Source organism: Hydra viridissima, unplaced genomic scaffold (assembly GCF_058129835.1).
Source record: "Hydra viridissima isolate aposymbiotic clone 2 unplaced genomic scaffold, HvirCarnegie_v1 scaffold_2, whole genome shotgun sequence".
In the NCBI taxonomy this organism is placed as follows: Eukaryota; Metazoa; Cnidaria; class Hydrozoa; order Anthoathecata; family Hydridae; genus Hydra; species Hydra viridissima.
The window spans coordinates 4,285,286-4,301,365 of NW_028324301.1; the positions used below are offsets into that span (position 1 = coordinate 4,285,286).

The 16,080-nt window shown below is 26.8% G+C and overlaps 1 protein-coding gene across 3 annotated transcripts; it reads left to right on the top strand.

Annotated features, from left to right (window-relative positions):
* Positions 1-15,850, top strand: LOC145189052 (calcium/calmodulin-dependent protein kinase type II subunit alpha-like). Of its 3 annotated transcripts, XR_016449449.1 has the most exons (20): positions 1-133; positions 229-409; positions 2,804-2,898; positions 3,454-3,513; positions 3,824-3,878; positions 5,772-5,837; positions 5,959-6,031; positions 6,421-6,604; positions 7,139-7,233; positions 7,319-7,360; positions 7,628-7,708; positions 7,791-7,874; positions 8,025-8,157; positions 8,458-8,518; positions 8,781-8,821; positions 8,909-8,951; positions 11,027-11,105; positions 11,308-11,402; positions 15,007-15,118; positions 15,209-15,850. XR_016449449.1 is itself a non-coding variant. In XM_090077229.1 (19 exons), the coding sequence occupies exons 2-19, from the start codon at positions 348-350 to the stop codon at positions 15,318-15,320; spliced, it is 1,512 nt and encodes a 503-aa protein (XP_089933355.1). In that variant the 5' UTR covers positions 1-133; positions 229-347; the 3' UTR covers positions 15,321-15,850. The 3 variants fall into 3 exon arrangements, 2 of the variants coding, with proteins under 2 accessions (XP_089933355.1, XP_089933356.1); XM_090077229.1 differs by lacking the exon at positions 8,458-8,518; XM_090077230.1 differs by lacking the exon at positions 8,025-8,157.
* Positions 15,851-16,080: the final 230 nt, after the last annotated feature.

The following is a 16,080-nucleotide window of genomic DNA, read 5'->3' on the forward strand; positions in this document are numbered from 1 at the left end:
TCCTATTCTAATATTTCATATAAATAATTTAAAATTTTTGCGGGAGAGTGAAAATGGATAAGCATTAAATTGTGCCAATGCTGAAACAGAGTCTCCCTTTAGTGAATATATTTCTCTATGCGGTGTACAAACGGTAAGTGGGAGGTTAAAGATATAATCAGAGAGATTTTAATGATATGCTAGGATAATTATCTTTGAAATGTAAAAAAAAAAATTCCTTTGTTTTAGACGCCAGCCCATTCACGACCATCCCTCAACAACAACAACTTTAACATAGTTTTTTTAAGTATCTCCGTAATAAAATACATACGTGCTTTACCAGGGATTTTAAAAGTGGAAAGGAAAAAATGGCCGCATCAGAAAGTCCTAGATTCTTCGACATATACGAATTAAAAGAAGAACTAGGGAAGTAAGCATGTTTTAACTTATGAGTTTTTTGTCTTACAGTTTAACTTAAGTTCAGTTATGCGTAAAGTAAGTAGCGTAAATAAATGCTGAATGTCTTTAAAGTTTAAAAAATGCTGAATGTCTTTAAAATTTAAAAAATGCTGAATGTCTTTAAAATTTAAAAAACGCAGTAACCAAAAGGTAGGTGTACAAATAACACATGTATATAGAATATCAAAAGTAGCTGTACCCATGTTTGTATAAAAACACCATTTGTATATAAAAATTAAGGGGAAAAAAAAAAAAGAAAAGAAAAATGGTTTTCCTGTATATATACAAAATTTTAATTTTTTTATTTAGTAAAAAAAAAAAAAAAAAAAAAAAAAAAAAAAAAAAAAATTAGAAAATCTAAATAAAAACTCTTATTGTCTTCGTTCTGCTAGCTATCTAGAAATTGTTACTGATTAATCAACCAAGTCTACTCATATAAAATACATTTTTTAAAGGGATTTATTGTCCAAATTGAAATATTTCAGCATTAATTCTTTTAAAGGGTATTGCCATGTAAATATATCCAGGGTATGAAACCTATACTCTCAGAAGCTGCTAATTTTTAAAAAGTTGCAGCTTTAAACAAAAAGCTACAGATCTTAGTTCCCAGTTACAAGCAACTTCAGAAAAATAAGTACTAAAATTTTTACTAAATTCAGCTTTTCTTAACAAACAACCAGCCACTTTAAATACTTATCCTTCTCCCTCTCTGTTATTCTTTTTATATTTAAGTAGTTTCTGGGTATATGAAGCCATTTTAAATACTTTAAAGATCTTGAAGTCAATTGTAATGATTGGACTCTCATTATTTCACCTAAATTTATTTAGATTATGCAAATTATTTGAAATAATGAAGATGTAGGTTTTAAATTTTTAACTAAAATGTTTTCAAAAGCATTTCCTTGGTAGTTCAGAAAATTCACAAAAAGAATTTTAAAATGATCTATTGTTATTGTAAAATAATGTTCATTTACAATTATTTTTTCTTGATTAAAAAAAAAAAAAAACTTTTACAATTTTTTTGTATATGTTAAAACCATCTTAAACATTAAATGATTTTAATGACGCTCATTCTTAAAAGATATAAAACCTATTAAAAAAGACCCTTTTAGTTAAAAAATATGACCTTAGGTTATTTATTAGTTTGATATATATATATATATATATATATATATATATATATATATATATATATATATATATATATATATATATATATATATATATATATATATATATATATATATATATATATATATATATATATACACTTTGATAAATGAATATAACTTTTAGTTATATATGTATACTTTGATAAATGAATATAACTTTTATAGTGACAAACTTTAAAATAATCAATTTTAACATTTACTGAACTAAATTTACAATTGGTTTTGAATAAATAATTTAACTAAGTTAATCAATATATTTTAATAGTAATATTAAATTAACAAATTAAAAATAAATTATTTACAAATAAACTACTTTAACTTAAGTAAAATGGCTTGATTTAATATCACTAAAGAAACAATGATTTTAACTTAAGCTCAAAATATATGAAATGATTTGAAATCAACAATTAAACTGTACGAAACATAATAACTTAGTTTCATAATTTTCACTATGGCAATAGCCTTGACAGTCTCTAATAGCAATTACAAAAAAGCTGTGTGTGTTTGTATCCAGTATAGTGCCAAACATAAGTGATTTTATTGGATGTACATGATACCATTTGATGTTTTTACATGGTTGATGAGTTAAGCATTAGTAAAGTTAATGGCATCGTAAAGGTTATGCACCCTTATTACCCAAAACATTTTTTGGTATTTTTATCAATGATTTTCTGTCTAAAAAAGACAATTTTCTAATTTATTTTTTATTAATTTCCCTAAACTATTGGAGAAAAATTTTACTAACAAAATTAAGTTTCAATCTTTTGTCTTGTTTAGCATTTTCAATTAGCACACATGTAAATAACTAAGGAAAGAATTATTTAAATTTTTTAAAAACTAAAAAATTTTTAAAAAATGTTTTTAGGAAGTCATATATTTTTTTCCAACAGACTCTTAACCCAAAAATATCAACTAGTTTTTATGTTTCTACCATATTGATATAAAGATAAATCAATTCTAAATGTCATATTTTATATTGTGAAAAACAGATTCAATAGCAATTTTTATACAGCCAAATTTCTAGAGCAATTTTTAATTAGAGACTAAATTTTTAGGATGTGTAATATTTTTAATAAGTTCTTGAAAAAAAAAAAAGCTTTTCAAAATCACTTTAATTTATTGGAATTGTTTTAAAGTAGTGATGAAATAAGCATTTAAGAGCTGTAAAAGTGATTTTTAAAATGTATTTTTAGAGGTGCTTTTAGCATTGTTAAAAGATGTATTCACAAAGAAAATCGAATGGAATTTGCTGCCAAAATATTCAATACAAGGAAACTGTCAGCAAGAGGTTAATTTACTTAGTTTCATTAGTTATCGGTAGTATTCACTTTTTTCTTTGCAAGCTATTCTGCAAAATTATCACAGTTTTAGAAGGTTTGGTTTGTTAATAAACAATTTATGTTATAAAAGTTTCCTGACCAGTTTTTTGGTCAACTTTTTTAAAATGAATCTTTTATATAAATTTATATCAGATAGGAAGATTAGACCAAAAACAGCTTTAAGCAACTCTTTTTTTCATTTTGATTTTTAATTTGCAAACTAACTGCCCTTCTAAACTTTGTTGAATCTAACCTAGGTCAAAATAATCTATTTGTTCATTAATGAAAATTACTAGAAGTTTTTGATCTTGTTTTTTAATACTAATTACTTTAAGTCAAATTTGTCTGTTTCTTGAAGCAGTCTTTAAATTTAATTGTTAATTAGTTATCGTTATATTCAATTGCTGTTAATGTTCAATATTTTTAACTAATAGTTTTTAAGTCTTTGACTTTTATCTTATAACTTGAACCACCTATATCTATATTTTAATTAAACTGATAATATAAGATGTTTACATTTTTAGATTTACAAAAACTTGAGAGAGAAGCTAAAATATGTAGAATGCTGAAGCATCCCAATATTGGTTTGAGATTTAATTTCACTAAGTTGTTTCTTTTTCTCAGCTAATTTCATTACAGTACTTTCTTATAACAAAGTGATTGCTTTCTTATCTTCAGGAGCTTTAAATATTGTTGCAATTTTGTCAATAATATAGGATTCTTTTAAACTTCATTTTTGCCAAATGAGGACTAAAAGAGTACTATGCTTGCAGACATTTTTGATTGAGTTAACAGGTTTTCACAGATTGTCTTTTAAGAGCGTTGTAATAACTTCATGACTAATTCTTTTTAACGCCAATTAAAAAAAGCTAATTTTTTTTATTTTTAATTTAGTTCGTCTTCATGCTAGTATTCCAGAAGATGGTGTACATTATCTTGTTTTTGATCTGTAAGTATTTTTTAATGTTTGTGCTTACCATTATCCAACATTGAGTAAAAAAAATTGTTGGTTCCTTTACAACCATTTAATGATTGAGGTACTTTTGGAGGTTTTCTTCTAAATAAATAAAGTAATGACTTACAATACTTCCCAAAATTTTTTACTAAATTTTCATGGTATGTAATTAAATGCATGAATATCAAGTGTGTCAAATCATGTACTTTAAATTGAGATAACTTTGAGATGTATAAAAAAAAAATTGAAAACTTAATGAAACAATAAGGATGTCAAATATCTTAAGATGTTTTAATCTAAAGCTGCTCAACTAAGATTTTCTTTTTTCCAATTGAACTGCTTGCTTTTTCAAAAATTCTTGTTGTCTTGTTTTGCAACAAAAATTTGATAAACCCTTTCTTGTTTATTTTTACAAACTTATCAAATTATGCTAGTTAAATTTTTTTTTAAAAAAAGCAACAGATATAGGAATGAAATAACATGCTTTTGTAAATCTTTTTTAAAAAAAGCAACTACAGTTTATTAAAGTGGAAAAAATAGGCAGTCTATAGGCAATGACCAACTAGATTGACAAAAATTGTTTTTTTAACCTTGAAAAATGAATTCTTACTGTTCAAAGTTGACTGGTTGAAAAAAATCAGAGTTTTAAAAATTGAGATATTACAAAAAATCAGGATGTATTTTGAAAATACATACAGTAAACATTAATTATATCATTCAACTATTGAAAAGACGTCAAAAATCTTTTTATAATTTGCAAAATGCTGGCTTAGTTTGCTTAATTAGATAAGTTAACAATATAGTAGAATCTGATAAATATTATAATATAATAAATAATTTTTAATTTAATTAAATCTCAGTGCAAGAGCTATTTCCTTTCAAAACTTTGAGAACTTTTGTTTAAAAAGGTATAAAAAATTTCTTTTATTACTAGTATTTAAGTTAGTTATATTTATGGAATAAAGTAATTTTTATTTACAAAGTACAGTTATATTAAAAAGGTAAGAATTAACACAGTAAAATTTTTTTTTATTTAACTGTCCTAAAAAGTATTGACCATCTATTCTTAACACTCAGCCAATTTGTTCAAACATCTTAGTTTTTTTATTTTCAGATTGGTCTATTTATAATTGAAAGATTTTGCTCTATGGCAAAATGAATGATTTATAATATTTTTTACTTATAAAAATTTTGAGTGATATTTTCAAATACTGCATGTCAGTAAAAAAAGTTTAGGTGTCAGTTGCCTATTCATAATTTTTTAATTTTCTTAACTTGTAATTAAGACTAAAAACTTCTACATTTTTTAATGTAAATGTAAAATTAATTTATTTTGCCGATTTGTTATACTTAAAGCTTCTTTAACCAGCAAATGAATATTAGATTAATTACATCATGAGCAAATTATTTTTCAATTAAAAAATACACAAAATATACTGTGTAAAAATATCCATTCACATATGAATCAAATTTCTAGAGTATGATTACCGTAGGAAGTATACTTTTTTGCCCGTAAAGTTTGTTTTTATATCCCCTTCTATAAGCATAATTATCCAATATCATGTTTAGGAATACGTTGATATCATTTTTTTTTTTTTTTTTTTTTTTTTTTTTTTTTTTTTTTTTTCTTTTAAGCTATTTTATTAGATATTCTTGTTTACAATAATTATCTGAGTTTAGTTTAGATTTGTAAAGTTTATTTTGCTGTTAAATTGAAGTTTAGATTGAAATGAAGTTTACATTTTTATTGAGCAAAAGGATGTTGGGATTGCTTTTACTAAAAGATATTTTTAAATATTCAACTTATAGATTTCCTATAAAATAACCTGATATTTAATCAGGTGACTTTATAGGAAATTTATAAAAGTATAATTTGTATTTTGTTAGTGTAACTGGTGGTGAACTGTTTGAAGATATTGTTGCCAGAGAATACTATAGTGAATCGGATGCAAGGTAAATAAATAATTTTTAATCTTAACATAATCTTATTTCTCTTAGTTTTTTTTGTTTGTTTTTTGTTTGTTTTTTTGTTTTTTGTTTTAAATCATTTAAAAGTAATCTTTATTTTTTTTAGTCATGTAATTCAACAAATCCTAGAGAGTGTTTTACATTGCCATCAACATAACATAGTTCATCGAGACCTTAAGGTATAAATTTAACAGTTAGTTTGCAAGTTTGTGGAAAAAGTTATACCTTATATTTTTTATGTTTCATACCTTGAGATTTAATTGTTTTAATTCTATAAAATTTGTTATTTCACAAGTTGTTATCAAACATGTTGAATTTATAAATGTGAAATAGCATTTAAATAGAGCTGCTTGAATGTACCTTCAAGGCAAAAAGTGACAATTTAAGAACCATTTAGAATTTTAACCCTTATTCTTTGAATTAAATTTGTATTTAAAAAAATTGTATACAAGTACTCTCAGTTTTCATAAACTATATTTTACCAAATAAAGTTCTATACATTAAAAAAAAATTTTTTTAATTAATTTTTTTTTATATCAAAAATTTTTTATCAAATTTCTCTATTCAGCCTGAAAACTTATTACTGGCAAGCAAAGAGAAAGGTGCTGCTGTTAAATTAGCTGATTTTGGTCTTGCTGTTGAATGTGATAATAAAAATGCTTGGCATGGTTTTGCTGGCACTCCCGGATATCTTTCTCCAGAGGTTCTTCGAAGGGAACCTTATGGAAAACCTGTTGACATATGGGCATGTGGTATGCTTGTTTACTCTACATATACTTTATATGTAGGTTTATCACCTAAAAAAGAGGTTATGAAAAAGTGCCTTAATAGTTGAATCATTTAATACACATATGTATCACTTGTAGTAATATAGAGGGTGTGTATGTATGTATATATGTATGTAATGTAATGTATGCAATATAATGTAATGTAATGTAATGTATGTAATGTAATGTATGTAATGTAATGTATGTAATGTAATGTATGTAATGTAATGTATGTAATGTAATGTAATGTATGTAATGTAATGTATGTAATGTAATGTATGTAATGTATGTAATGTAATGTATGTAATGTAATGTATGTAATGTAATGTATGTAATGTAATGTATGTAATGTAATGTATGTAATGTAATGTATGTAATGTAATTTAATGTAATGTAATGTAATGTATGTACAACCACTCACACAGTTATTAACTGTTAAACAACTCTTATTTGTTTTATTTAACATAATCTTGTAATAAGCAGTTAATTCTATCAATGTTCTAATGCTTTATTATTTAGGTGTAATTCTTTATATTCTTTTGGTTGGGTACCCTCCTTTTTGGGATGAAGATCAACACCGACTTTATGCACAAATAAAAGCTGCAGCATATGATGTGAGCAATTTTTTTCATTATTTTATTAATAAATAATTAATTTTTTTTATTAACTTAACAAATAATTTGATTTTTTATAATTTAGTACCCATCTCCAGAATGGGATACAGTCACCAAGGAAGCTAAGGTAATGGCTGAATCTTTTAGAATTGCTGCTTGTTCTGTTGATGACTTCTCTCTCAACTCTCTTGAAAGTAATTTAAAATCTACATGATCATTGTGTTTAAAATACTTTTTAAAAGACTTCTTCTTTTTTTGTTTTACAGATGTGTGTGCTTTATGTTTTACAGATGTGTGTGCTTTATAGATAGATCTAAAACATTTAAGCTGAAGTTTTATACAAGTAATGTTTGCTTATTTTGCAGCTATATTCTGTCTTGCTTTATTACTTTAGGAGCTTATAGATTCAATGTTAACATTAGATGTCAAGAAACGATTTACAGCAGCTGAAGCGTTAAAGCATCCTTGGATATCAGTAAGTTTTTTGTAAATCATTTCTTTAAACTTTAACTATTAGTATAGGACTTTTACTCAATAGTGCTCCTGTATGGTTTTAGGACAGACAGGCTTGTGCTTCTACATTCCACAGACAAGAAACAATTAATGGATTAAAGCGCTTCAATGCTCGTAGAAAACTAAAGGTATTAAATATGTTGAGTTGTTTTCATGACATGATAAGCTTTTTTTCTTTACTTTTTTTAATCTTATTTTTGGACCACTAAAACTGAACATGAGAATAAAGTTATCAGTAAACTATCTGTATTAGTTATTGCAAGTGTTGTATTCTCCAGGGTGCTATTCTCACCAGCTTAATTGTAACAGCTGGCTCGAAAGTGTTAAATGCTCTGGGTAATGAAAAGAAGGAAACATCACCAGTGAGGAGTGGTACTGTCATTGAAAAAAAAGATGAAGTAGTGGATGAAGGTTAGCCTGCTGGGAACTAAAGCATTTTGCTTGCTTTTTAATGGATTAAACAGTAAATATTGAATTTTGCTGTTTTATCTATTGAAAGGCTTCTACTGAGAATAAATGCTACCAAAGATCTAAGACATATCATGCATGCTAACTTTATTTCAACAAACATATACCTAAATAACCCGCCAGTCTTATCCTATAAATTGACTAAAGTTTGTCTGCGTACAGAGTTTTTAAGTGTGTTTTGTTTTAGTGGAAACCTTCGTCGTCATATTTTTTGAGTTCAATTAGAAGTTTCTATTTTTTTAGGGGGCTATTCTAACTACAGTTTTTGCACGCAGAATCTCTGGTTCAACAGGCGGGTTATTGGGTAGGTTGACTAACAACTAACTCTATAAAGTTTGCATGCATTCTACTAAATTCTTTTGTTATACTTGAACTTAAATAGTGGCTATACATGTATTTTCTAAGTTGGTCAATCACAATGAAATTTGGAATTAAAGTTGAAAAAAAGTTTTAATAATTTTACTGCTTAACAAGTTATGTTTTGTTTTGTTTTTTTTTATTTTATTGCTCTTTTTAACTATAAGACTTTGTTAAAGACAGTTTTTAAAAAAGTTATTTTCTTTTAGCTGCTGCTAAAGAAAAAGCTCTTGCTGATAAAGCAAGAAAGGTATTTCTCCAATTTCATTGTGATATTCATTATTTAGAATTTTACTGTGAACATAGTTTTTTCTAAAAATTATTTCTTTTTATTTAGGTATCTGATGATGAAGTTGTAATTGATGATGACGATCAAAGAAGTTAGTTTAAAAGTATTTGTTAAAAAAACTTGTTGTTACTTAAGGAAAGCTAACACTGTATTATCTATAGTAATAGGTAATTATAGAGCAAAATGTAAGCTTATCAGGCCATTTTAACCATCAAAAATTTAATTACTTACAATTTAGTACAAACCAGTAATATAATAGAGATAAGAAATTCCTGATCAGCATAATTTATATTGTAAATCGCATATTCTATTGCTTAAAAAATAATAGAAATCCCTATGAATTATAAAATATTTCTTTTATTCACATTTATTGCAGCCAAATTTCGGTGGAAAGTAACTTAAAGGAGACAGACATAAAGTTTGTCTCAAACCTTTTCTAGATTTATTTAATATTCTGTAAATTTATCAGCAAGCTCAGGATCAGTTGATGAAAAATTCTCTTTTTGTGATCTTTTTGCAGCAAGAAAAAAAAAAGTTATTTTCTCATAATAAACCTATTTGTTGGTGTTTAACAAATTTCCATAAATACAATAAAAAAAAAGATAGTGAATGTATGGCCAACTACTACTGAATTTGTGTACTGTAATATGTTAGTAAGCAATAAGTATGTTGAATGATAAAATCCAATTTAACTTTTAAGAGCATTAACAGGATTTTGTTCAGATTTGCTCTTGCATTTTTACCTTTGAATCTAATGATCATTAAATGAAGAGCATCAAGCATAGTAAACAAGATCATTTTAGATTTAGAAGACAATATACCATTGGGCACTAGTTTTAGAATATTTTCACAATGGGGTATTCATATCATGCTTGAACATTAAAACTGGAATATTTCATCATTTCAGTTGAAGGAAGTCTTTTACATTTACAAGCTCCTGCTTAATCTTTTATTTCTCTGACTTAATGAAGAAATACCTAAGTTGCAATTGTGTGATGTAGTTGTATGTTGTGCATATAATCAAAATCAGCAGATAAATTTAGTTGAAAAGCTAGGCAAGAATCAAAGTGTTCTATTTCATTTGATGCATCCTTGTAAATACTCTAAAAACTCATTCTAATAACCTGTTACAAATAATAAGCGGAAAGTTCTTTACGCTCTTTTGATGTGCTGCGTGGATGAGCACAAAAAACTTTATACTTACAACTTTCTTCTTATAAAACTCTGTTATCTTATGGAAATAAAACACAACATTAGTTGCTGATAATTGTTTTTCTTTTTTGTAAAAGTTTTACACCCTTTTATAAATGGATAATTTCATATTATATTGCCTTTTGTTCCACTGCTAATTTGTCAGTTCTTAAAGTTAGATGTGTAAATATATATCGAAGTTAAAGAACTAACTTTTACTCTTTTTTTTTCAACTTAATATATTTTGTCAGCTATTTAAAAACGTTTTTTTTTTTTTTTACTGTCTCACATTTATGCTACATCCAGTTTATAACTCTTGGTACATCAACTATCTTTAAGGATATTTGACTTTTTTTGATGGTAGTTTTCAATAGTTTTTTAAGATTTCATCATCAATTTGTTAATCTGCATGAGGGGTTCTATTATTTTCAGCTAGATATTTTTAGAATACTAAAAGTTCATAAAAATGAAAGAGTCAAAATGTAAACTTACCCTTATAGGAAAAAAAGTAGTTATTCAGTAATGCTCAAGAACATGTGCCCATAAACTAGAATGGCTGATATTTTCTAAAAAGATTGTTGAGTTGACTCAAAGTAAACCTAAATATCATTGCATTGTTGTCTCTTAGATTCTTAATTGCATATGAGAAAAAATTCATTAATGAAACTTTTTTTAAACTCAAACTTTCTTAAAAAAATGTAAACACAAAAATTTTAAGTCATGCTTAGTTAAACATTCCATGCTTATTAAACCCATTATTGAATCATCAGAAAAAAATTATGGTTTTAGTTCTTTAAAAAACACTTTGAATTAAAATGTGCTATTTTTATAACTCAATATGCTATTTTTATAACTCAATATGCTAAGTAAGCTGTCTTAATGCACAATCAAAAGCAAAATTGTATGTATGTCTTTAGGATCTAAATATGTACTAATTAAAAAGAGACTTTTAAATGTGTGATAAAATCTTTTTAGCTGTTAAAGAGCAAGAAATTGTAAAGCTTACTCAAAAATTAATTGGTAGTATTACAATGGGAGATTATGAAACATATTCGTAAGTTTGATAAACAAATATTGTGGCTTTTTAAATTAAATTATTGCTTTTACTATCTACTATTTTTGTTTTGTTTTTTTTTGGTAACAACCACCAAAATTTAAAATCATGAATTCAAAATTAAGTCCTCTTATTTTATGTAAATACAATTTGAGGTTATAATACTGCATCGATAGTTTTTTAACTCAGAATTTAATTTCAGGAAACTGTGCGATGATAAAATGACATGTTTTGAGCCTCTTTGTAAAGGAAATTTGGTTGAAGGATTAGATTTTCACAAATTCTACTTTGATAGTTGTAAGAATTATTATTATTATTTTTTTTTTCATTTAATAAAATAAGTGGTGTTTTAACTATATATTAGTAGTATTTGAAAAGTGCTTTTTATAAACTGTTTTCAATTCAAAATCAACTTATTCTTTATAAGTGTTTACTTATAAAAGTTAAGGTGATTTTGAACTGTCTGAGCAAGACCTTATAAAATATTTCTATCTAGTTTTAATGGCGATACTCAGTTCTTCTTTAATGTAAATTGGCTTAATTGATTTAAAACTGTAGGTTGCTAATTATTCTTGTATACCATGCTTTTCAACAAACTCCAGGTGTTTTTTATTGAGTAGTAATTTGAATTGTTCAATACTCATTATGTACTTGCTAATGGATTTGGTGTGCTGTATACTTGCCAGAACTGACCAAAAGAGATATTAAGTATCATAATTAGACATGTAGACAAAGAATTTTGAATCTATTTGCAATTGGTCTGAAAAAATTATATAATTTGAACATTTTAGTGACTTATTGCTCCTACAAGCTAGCATCAGATTATGTTACAATCGTAAACTGTTTTATAGTATTAGCCCTAGGTTTATTTTACATTAAGGTGGTAATAATGTAGTTGCTACTATAACATTTATTTAATTGAGCTAAAGTTTTTTGTGTATCTTGAGAAATATTTTCGGACACCCTACTGTGCATAGCTTTAATTTTTCTTAAATTTTTTCCTTATGACCGTTTTACTTTTTTGTTGTTGTTTCTTTGTGATCCCAGCGGGGTCTTTCTGTTTTTAGTATCAACTTTTATTTCTTGGTTTTGTTTCACCATTTTGAAAACAGTTTTCATAAAAAACACAAATAAAAACAGCAGCGTTGTTTCATTTACACAGTTTTTAATGTAACTTGATTAAATTCAAACTATTGGTTACTTTAATAAGTTCCTGCCCATGGCCTACTTTATACATGGCCTGATATGTTGCATAAATAGGCCGAAAATTAGAAGGTCAGTTTTTCAGAGTTTTTTTTTCCCCAAGAATGTCGTGCTGATCAAGTTTCCAAATTAGTTGTGAGAAATATGGTAGACTCCACTCCTTTTATTCAATCAATAAGTGTTGATAACAATAAGCATGTAAAACTGCATTACAAAAGCTGTCCACTTCCACTTCCTCATTGGTTTAGAACTATCAACAATTGTAAACTCACAAGTTTATCTATTTTAGATAATTTGGTTTCTTATATGCACAACCTTTTTGAAGGAAATTCCTATTATTTAGTTAATATTATTTAGAATTTTCAAAACTAATCTTTTTTAAATCTAAAGGTCGACCTCCATATTCTTCAAAAGTGTTACGTTTTGCACTAATGCAAAGATATTCATCATCTCAGGCTTATTCGCATCTTCTGGAACAACTTCCTTTCCCCTCAAAGTCACTATTGAAGAAGTTAGTATCAGGTGGAATTGATTCCATAAAATCATTAAAGTTATTGTTAAATGAGGACAAAATAAGCAATGATTGTGTTATTCTTTTTGATGAAATGTATCAGCAGCAATCTTGTGAATACCACAGTGGTAGATTAACTGGGCAAGATAAAGAGGGTAATCTCTACAAAGGAGTAATTGTCTTTATGATTGTTAGCCTTAAGGAATCAATACCTCATGTAATTAAAGCCATCCCAGAGACTAATATCACTGGAGATTTCATTAAAGATGAAATAGAGGAAAGTTTAAATACATTAAGATCTGCAGGTTTTAACATTCAAGCATTGATTGCAGGCAACCATCCAACAAATGTCTCAGCTTATTCAAAATTGCTTAGCATTTATGGGTCAGATAAGCCAGAAGCAAATTTCTTTATCACTTATAATGATCATAAAGTTTATCTAATGTATGATAGTGTTCATTTGCTTAAAAAATTAAGAAATGATTTGATTAGTACTAAAAAGTTCATTTTCCAACCATTTCAGTTCACTGATACAGAATATATTGACCTAGTATCCAGAGGAGGTCTCTTAACTCCCTCAAAGTTAATTGCAAGTCATGTTATTAGTTGCTTTTCTATGCTTGATACAGTGAAACAAAGTCTACTTACGTTAGAAACTCTTGAGATCAGAAAAATAAGTGAAAATATTTTATATGAATATAATATGAACCAAAAATTTCTTTGTGACTTTCTCTTGTTAATTGAACAGTAAATATTTTTTATAATAATGAACAAAAGATTGTAAGTGGGAGTAAACACAAAGATAATGTATTATCTTTCAAAAGGAGACGAAGAGAAAAAAGAAAATAAGAAATGTAGTGAATATATATATATATATAAATTGTTTATACAAATAAATTGTTTTAAATACAAATTTGTTTATAATTTCAATATTGTTAATATCTCAACTCCAAATGCTATTTTATTAATGCACCTGTTATATTTTAAATGTTAAAAATTATATATTTGAAATGAACTATAAAATATAGTTTTACTTAATATTTAATAATTTTACTACTTATTTAATATTTAACACAGATGAATTAACTTAAAAAATATTAAATAAGGAGTACTTAATAAACTTTAAACTTTGGAAACGTTAAGCATTACTTTTAAAACTATTTTACATTTTAAAACACAAAAACTAAAAATACTGAAAAACTGACCTTCTAATTTTTGGCCTATTTATGCAACATATCCGGCCGTGTATAAAGTAGACCACGTCCCGCCTGTTTTTATGTAAAATAAAACACGTTTACTTAAACGAAGATGCAGTTAATATTCATTCAAAGTATTTTCAATTGCTAGTCATAATCCTTTCTCATCTTTCAGGTAGCAAATTGTTCCCCTACGGAATAAATCAATTTCTTTTGAAGCTATCCACTCATCGGCCCGTCTTTCGATGTCTTTATATGAGCTGAAGTACTCATCAAAAAGGCCATGCTGCATTGATCGAAATGAGTGGTAGTCCTATGGGCGGCAATTTCTGGTGAATAAGGCGGGGGGGGGGGGTAACTATTCCACATAAGTAATTAGCTGTTCTTAATCCACGTTAGCATTGCGTGGTTAGCATTATCATGTTGAAAAATCACCTTTTCGTGTCTATTGACATTCAGGGCGTTCTCGATAGCGAATAGAAATGATAGTTTTAGCTTTAAGAAGCTCATAATAACATAATAAACATAATAACATAATCACATAATCACATAATTTTACATAATATACCACGCCTTTTTTGATCCCACCATTACATAGCACGATCTTACATCCGTGAATATTCCTCTTTACTAATGATGTGGATGACTTCTCGGGTCTCACCTATGATTTCTTTACTCTCTCACCCCTTTATAGTTTTCTGCAAAGACTTTCATGCTTTTGAAGCATGAAAGGGAGTCTTTGCAGAGAACTATAAAGGGATGAATAATATGTACCCAATAGCTTTAAATAAATAGCTGAAGATTAAACGAGCATAAAACATGAAAAGATTTTTTCGTTAGTTATGAATTATAATATGCTAGGTTTATTTGAGAGACCGGTACTATTAGTGAGAATATTGTATGTTATCAGTTTTTAAAGTATCGCATTTTTAGTCATTGCCTGATTTTTTTTTTAACTATTAGTTTATTCAAATGCTTTAATTGTGTTTAGTAAAACATGTAGTTTCCTCTGTGAATACCACCATTCTTGCGCCTCATGTTATACTACTTTCAGATGAATCTGCTTGTATTAGTTACATTCGGTTGACACAAAAGGTCGATAGGTATGACTTGTATAATCTATCTTTTGTCTAATATTTTATGATCTCTAAGTTATATTTTGCGTTAAATATATATTTGTATTTCTTTTTTAGTAATCAGCACCCAATAACAGAGCAAAGCGAAGAGAGTAGGGTATGGCAACGGAAGGGGAGTCGATGGGTATGTGTTCACGTGCACATAAGTAGAAACGGTTTAACTAGCTGAGGCTCATTTTGAATTGATAAATAGGAGATCTCTAGTCAAGTGAATAACTATTTTGGCCACCTTGTGCTGCTTAGCACACTAAAGTTCTTTTTTGCTTTAGTGTTGCATGAAGCTGAGAACCATGTTTGTTTCTCTATTTTTATTTAGCTATCCACAAATTTTATTACATGCAAAAAACGTTTTTTAATTTGTTTTTATAAATACATATAATTTATTTAGTGATTTAACTATTTTTTTAAATCGAATTTGCTCCTTAAATTATGATCTTTTTGATTTAAAGCACATTTCAGTGGGACTTTCAACTAACTTGTTTTTCGTGTTTGAATAATCACACCATTTTTTATCGTTATTTGCTAAAGTACCTTTCATTCAGCTCATATCCCTTTCCTTTGTAATTTTTTAAGCAATTTTGTGGTAACGTCGCCATCGTGATCTGTTATATATCTCTTATTAAGGCGTGACTTATTTATTTTTGTCATCTTTTACGGTATTGTGGTGTATTTATTTAAAAAAAAAATTTCAGCATATTATTTGGATTCTATTAAAATGTGAGATGTAATAGCCAGGGTTATAAAAGTTACACCTTCGCAACACTAGGAATTTCTGAACTTTGTTAGAACTTAGATTTTGAAATAGTAGAGACTGGTATTTCTTAAGTTCATGCGCAGTAGGGTGTTTAAAAATACATTTGCACAGAATACAAAGTTGTTGAGTATGTCCTGATTATATACCTAGAACAAAAAAATGGTCACACTACTGA

What these genes read in the sequence shown, in the direction of transcription:
- LOC145189052 (XM_090077229.1), top strand. Translation starts at nt 348, where the DNA reads ATGGCCGCATCAGAAAGTCCTAGATTCTTCGACATATACGAATTAAAA. An exon ending in AGATGAAGTAGTGGATGAAG is followed by an intron (nt 8,158 to 8,780) that starts GTTAGCCTGCTG and finishes ATTTTCTTTTAG; the next exon opens with CTGCTGCTAAAGAAAAAGCT. An exon ending in TTGACACAAAAGGTCGATAG is followed by an intron (nt 15,119 to 15,208) that starts GTATGACTTGTA and finishes TTTCTTTTTTAG; the next exon opens with TAATCAGCACCCAATAACAG.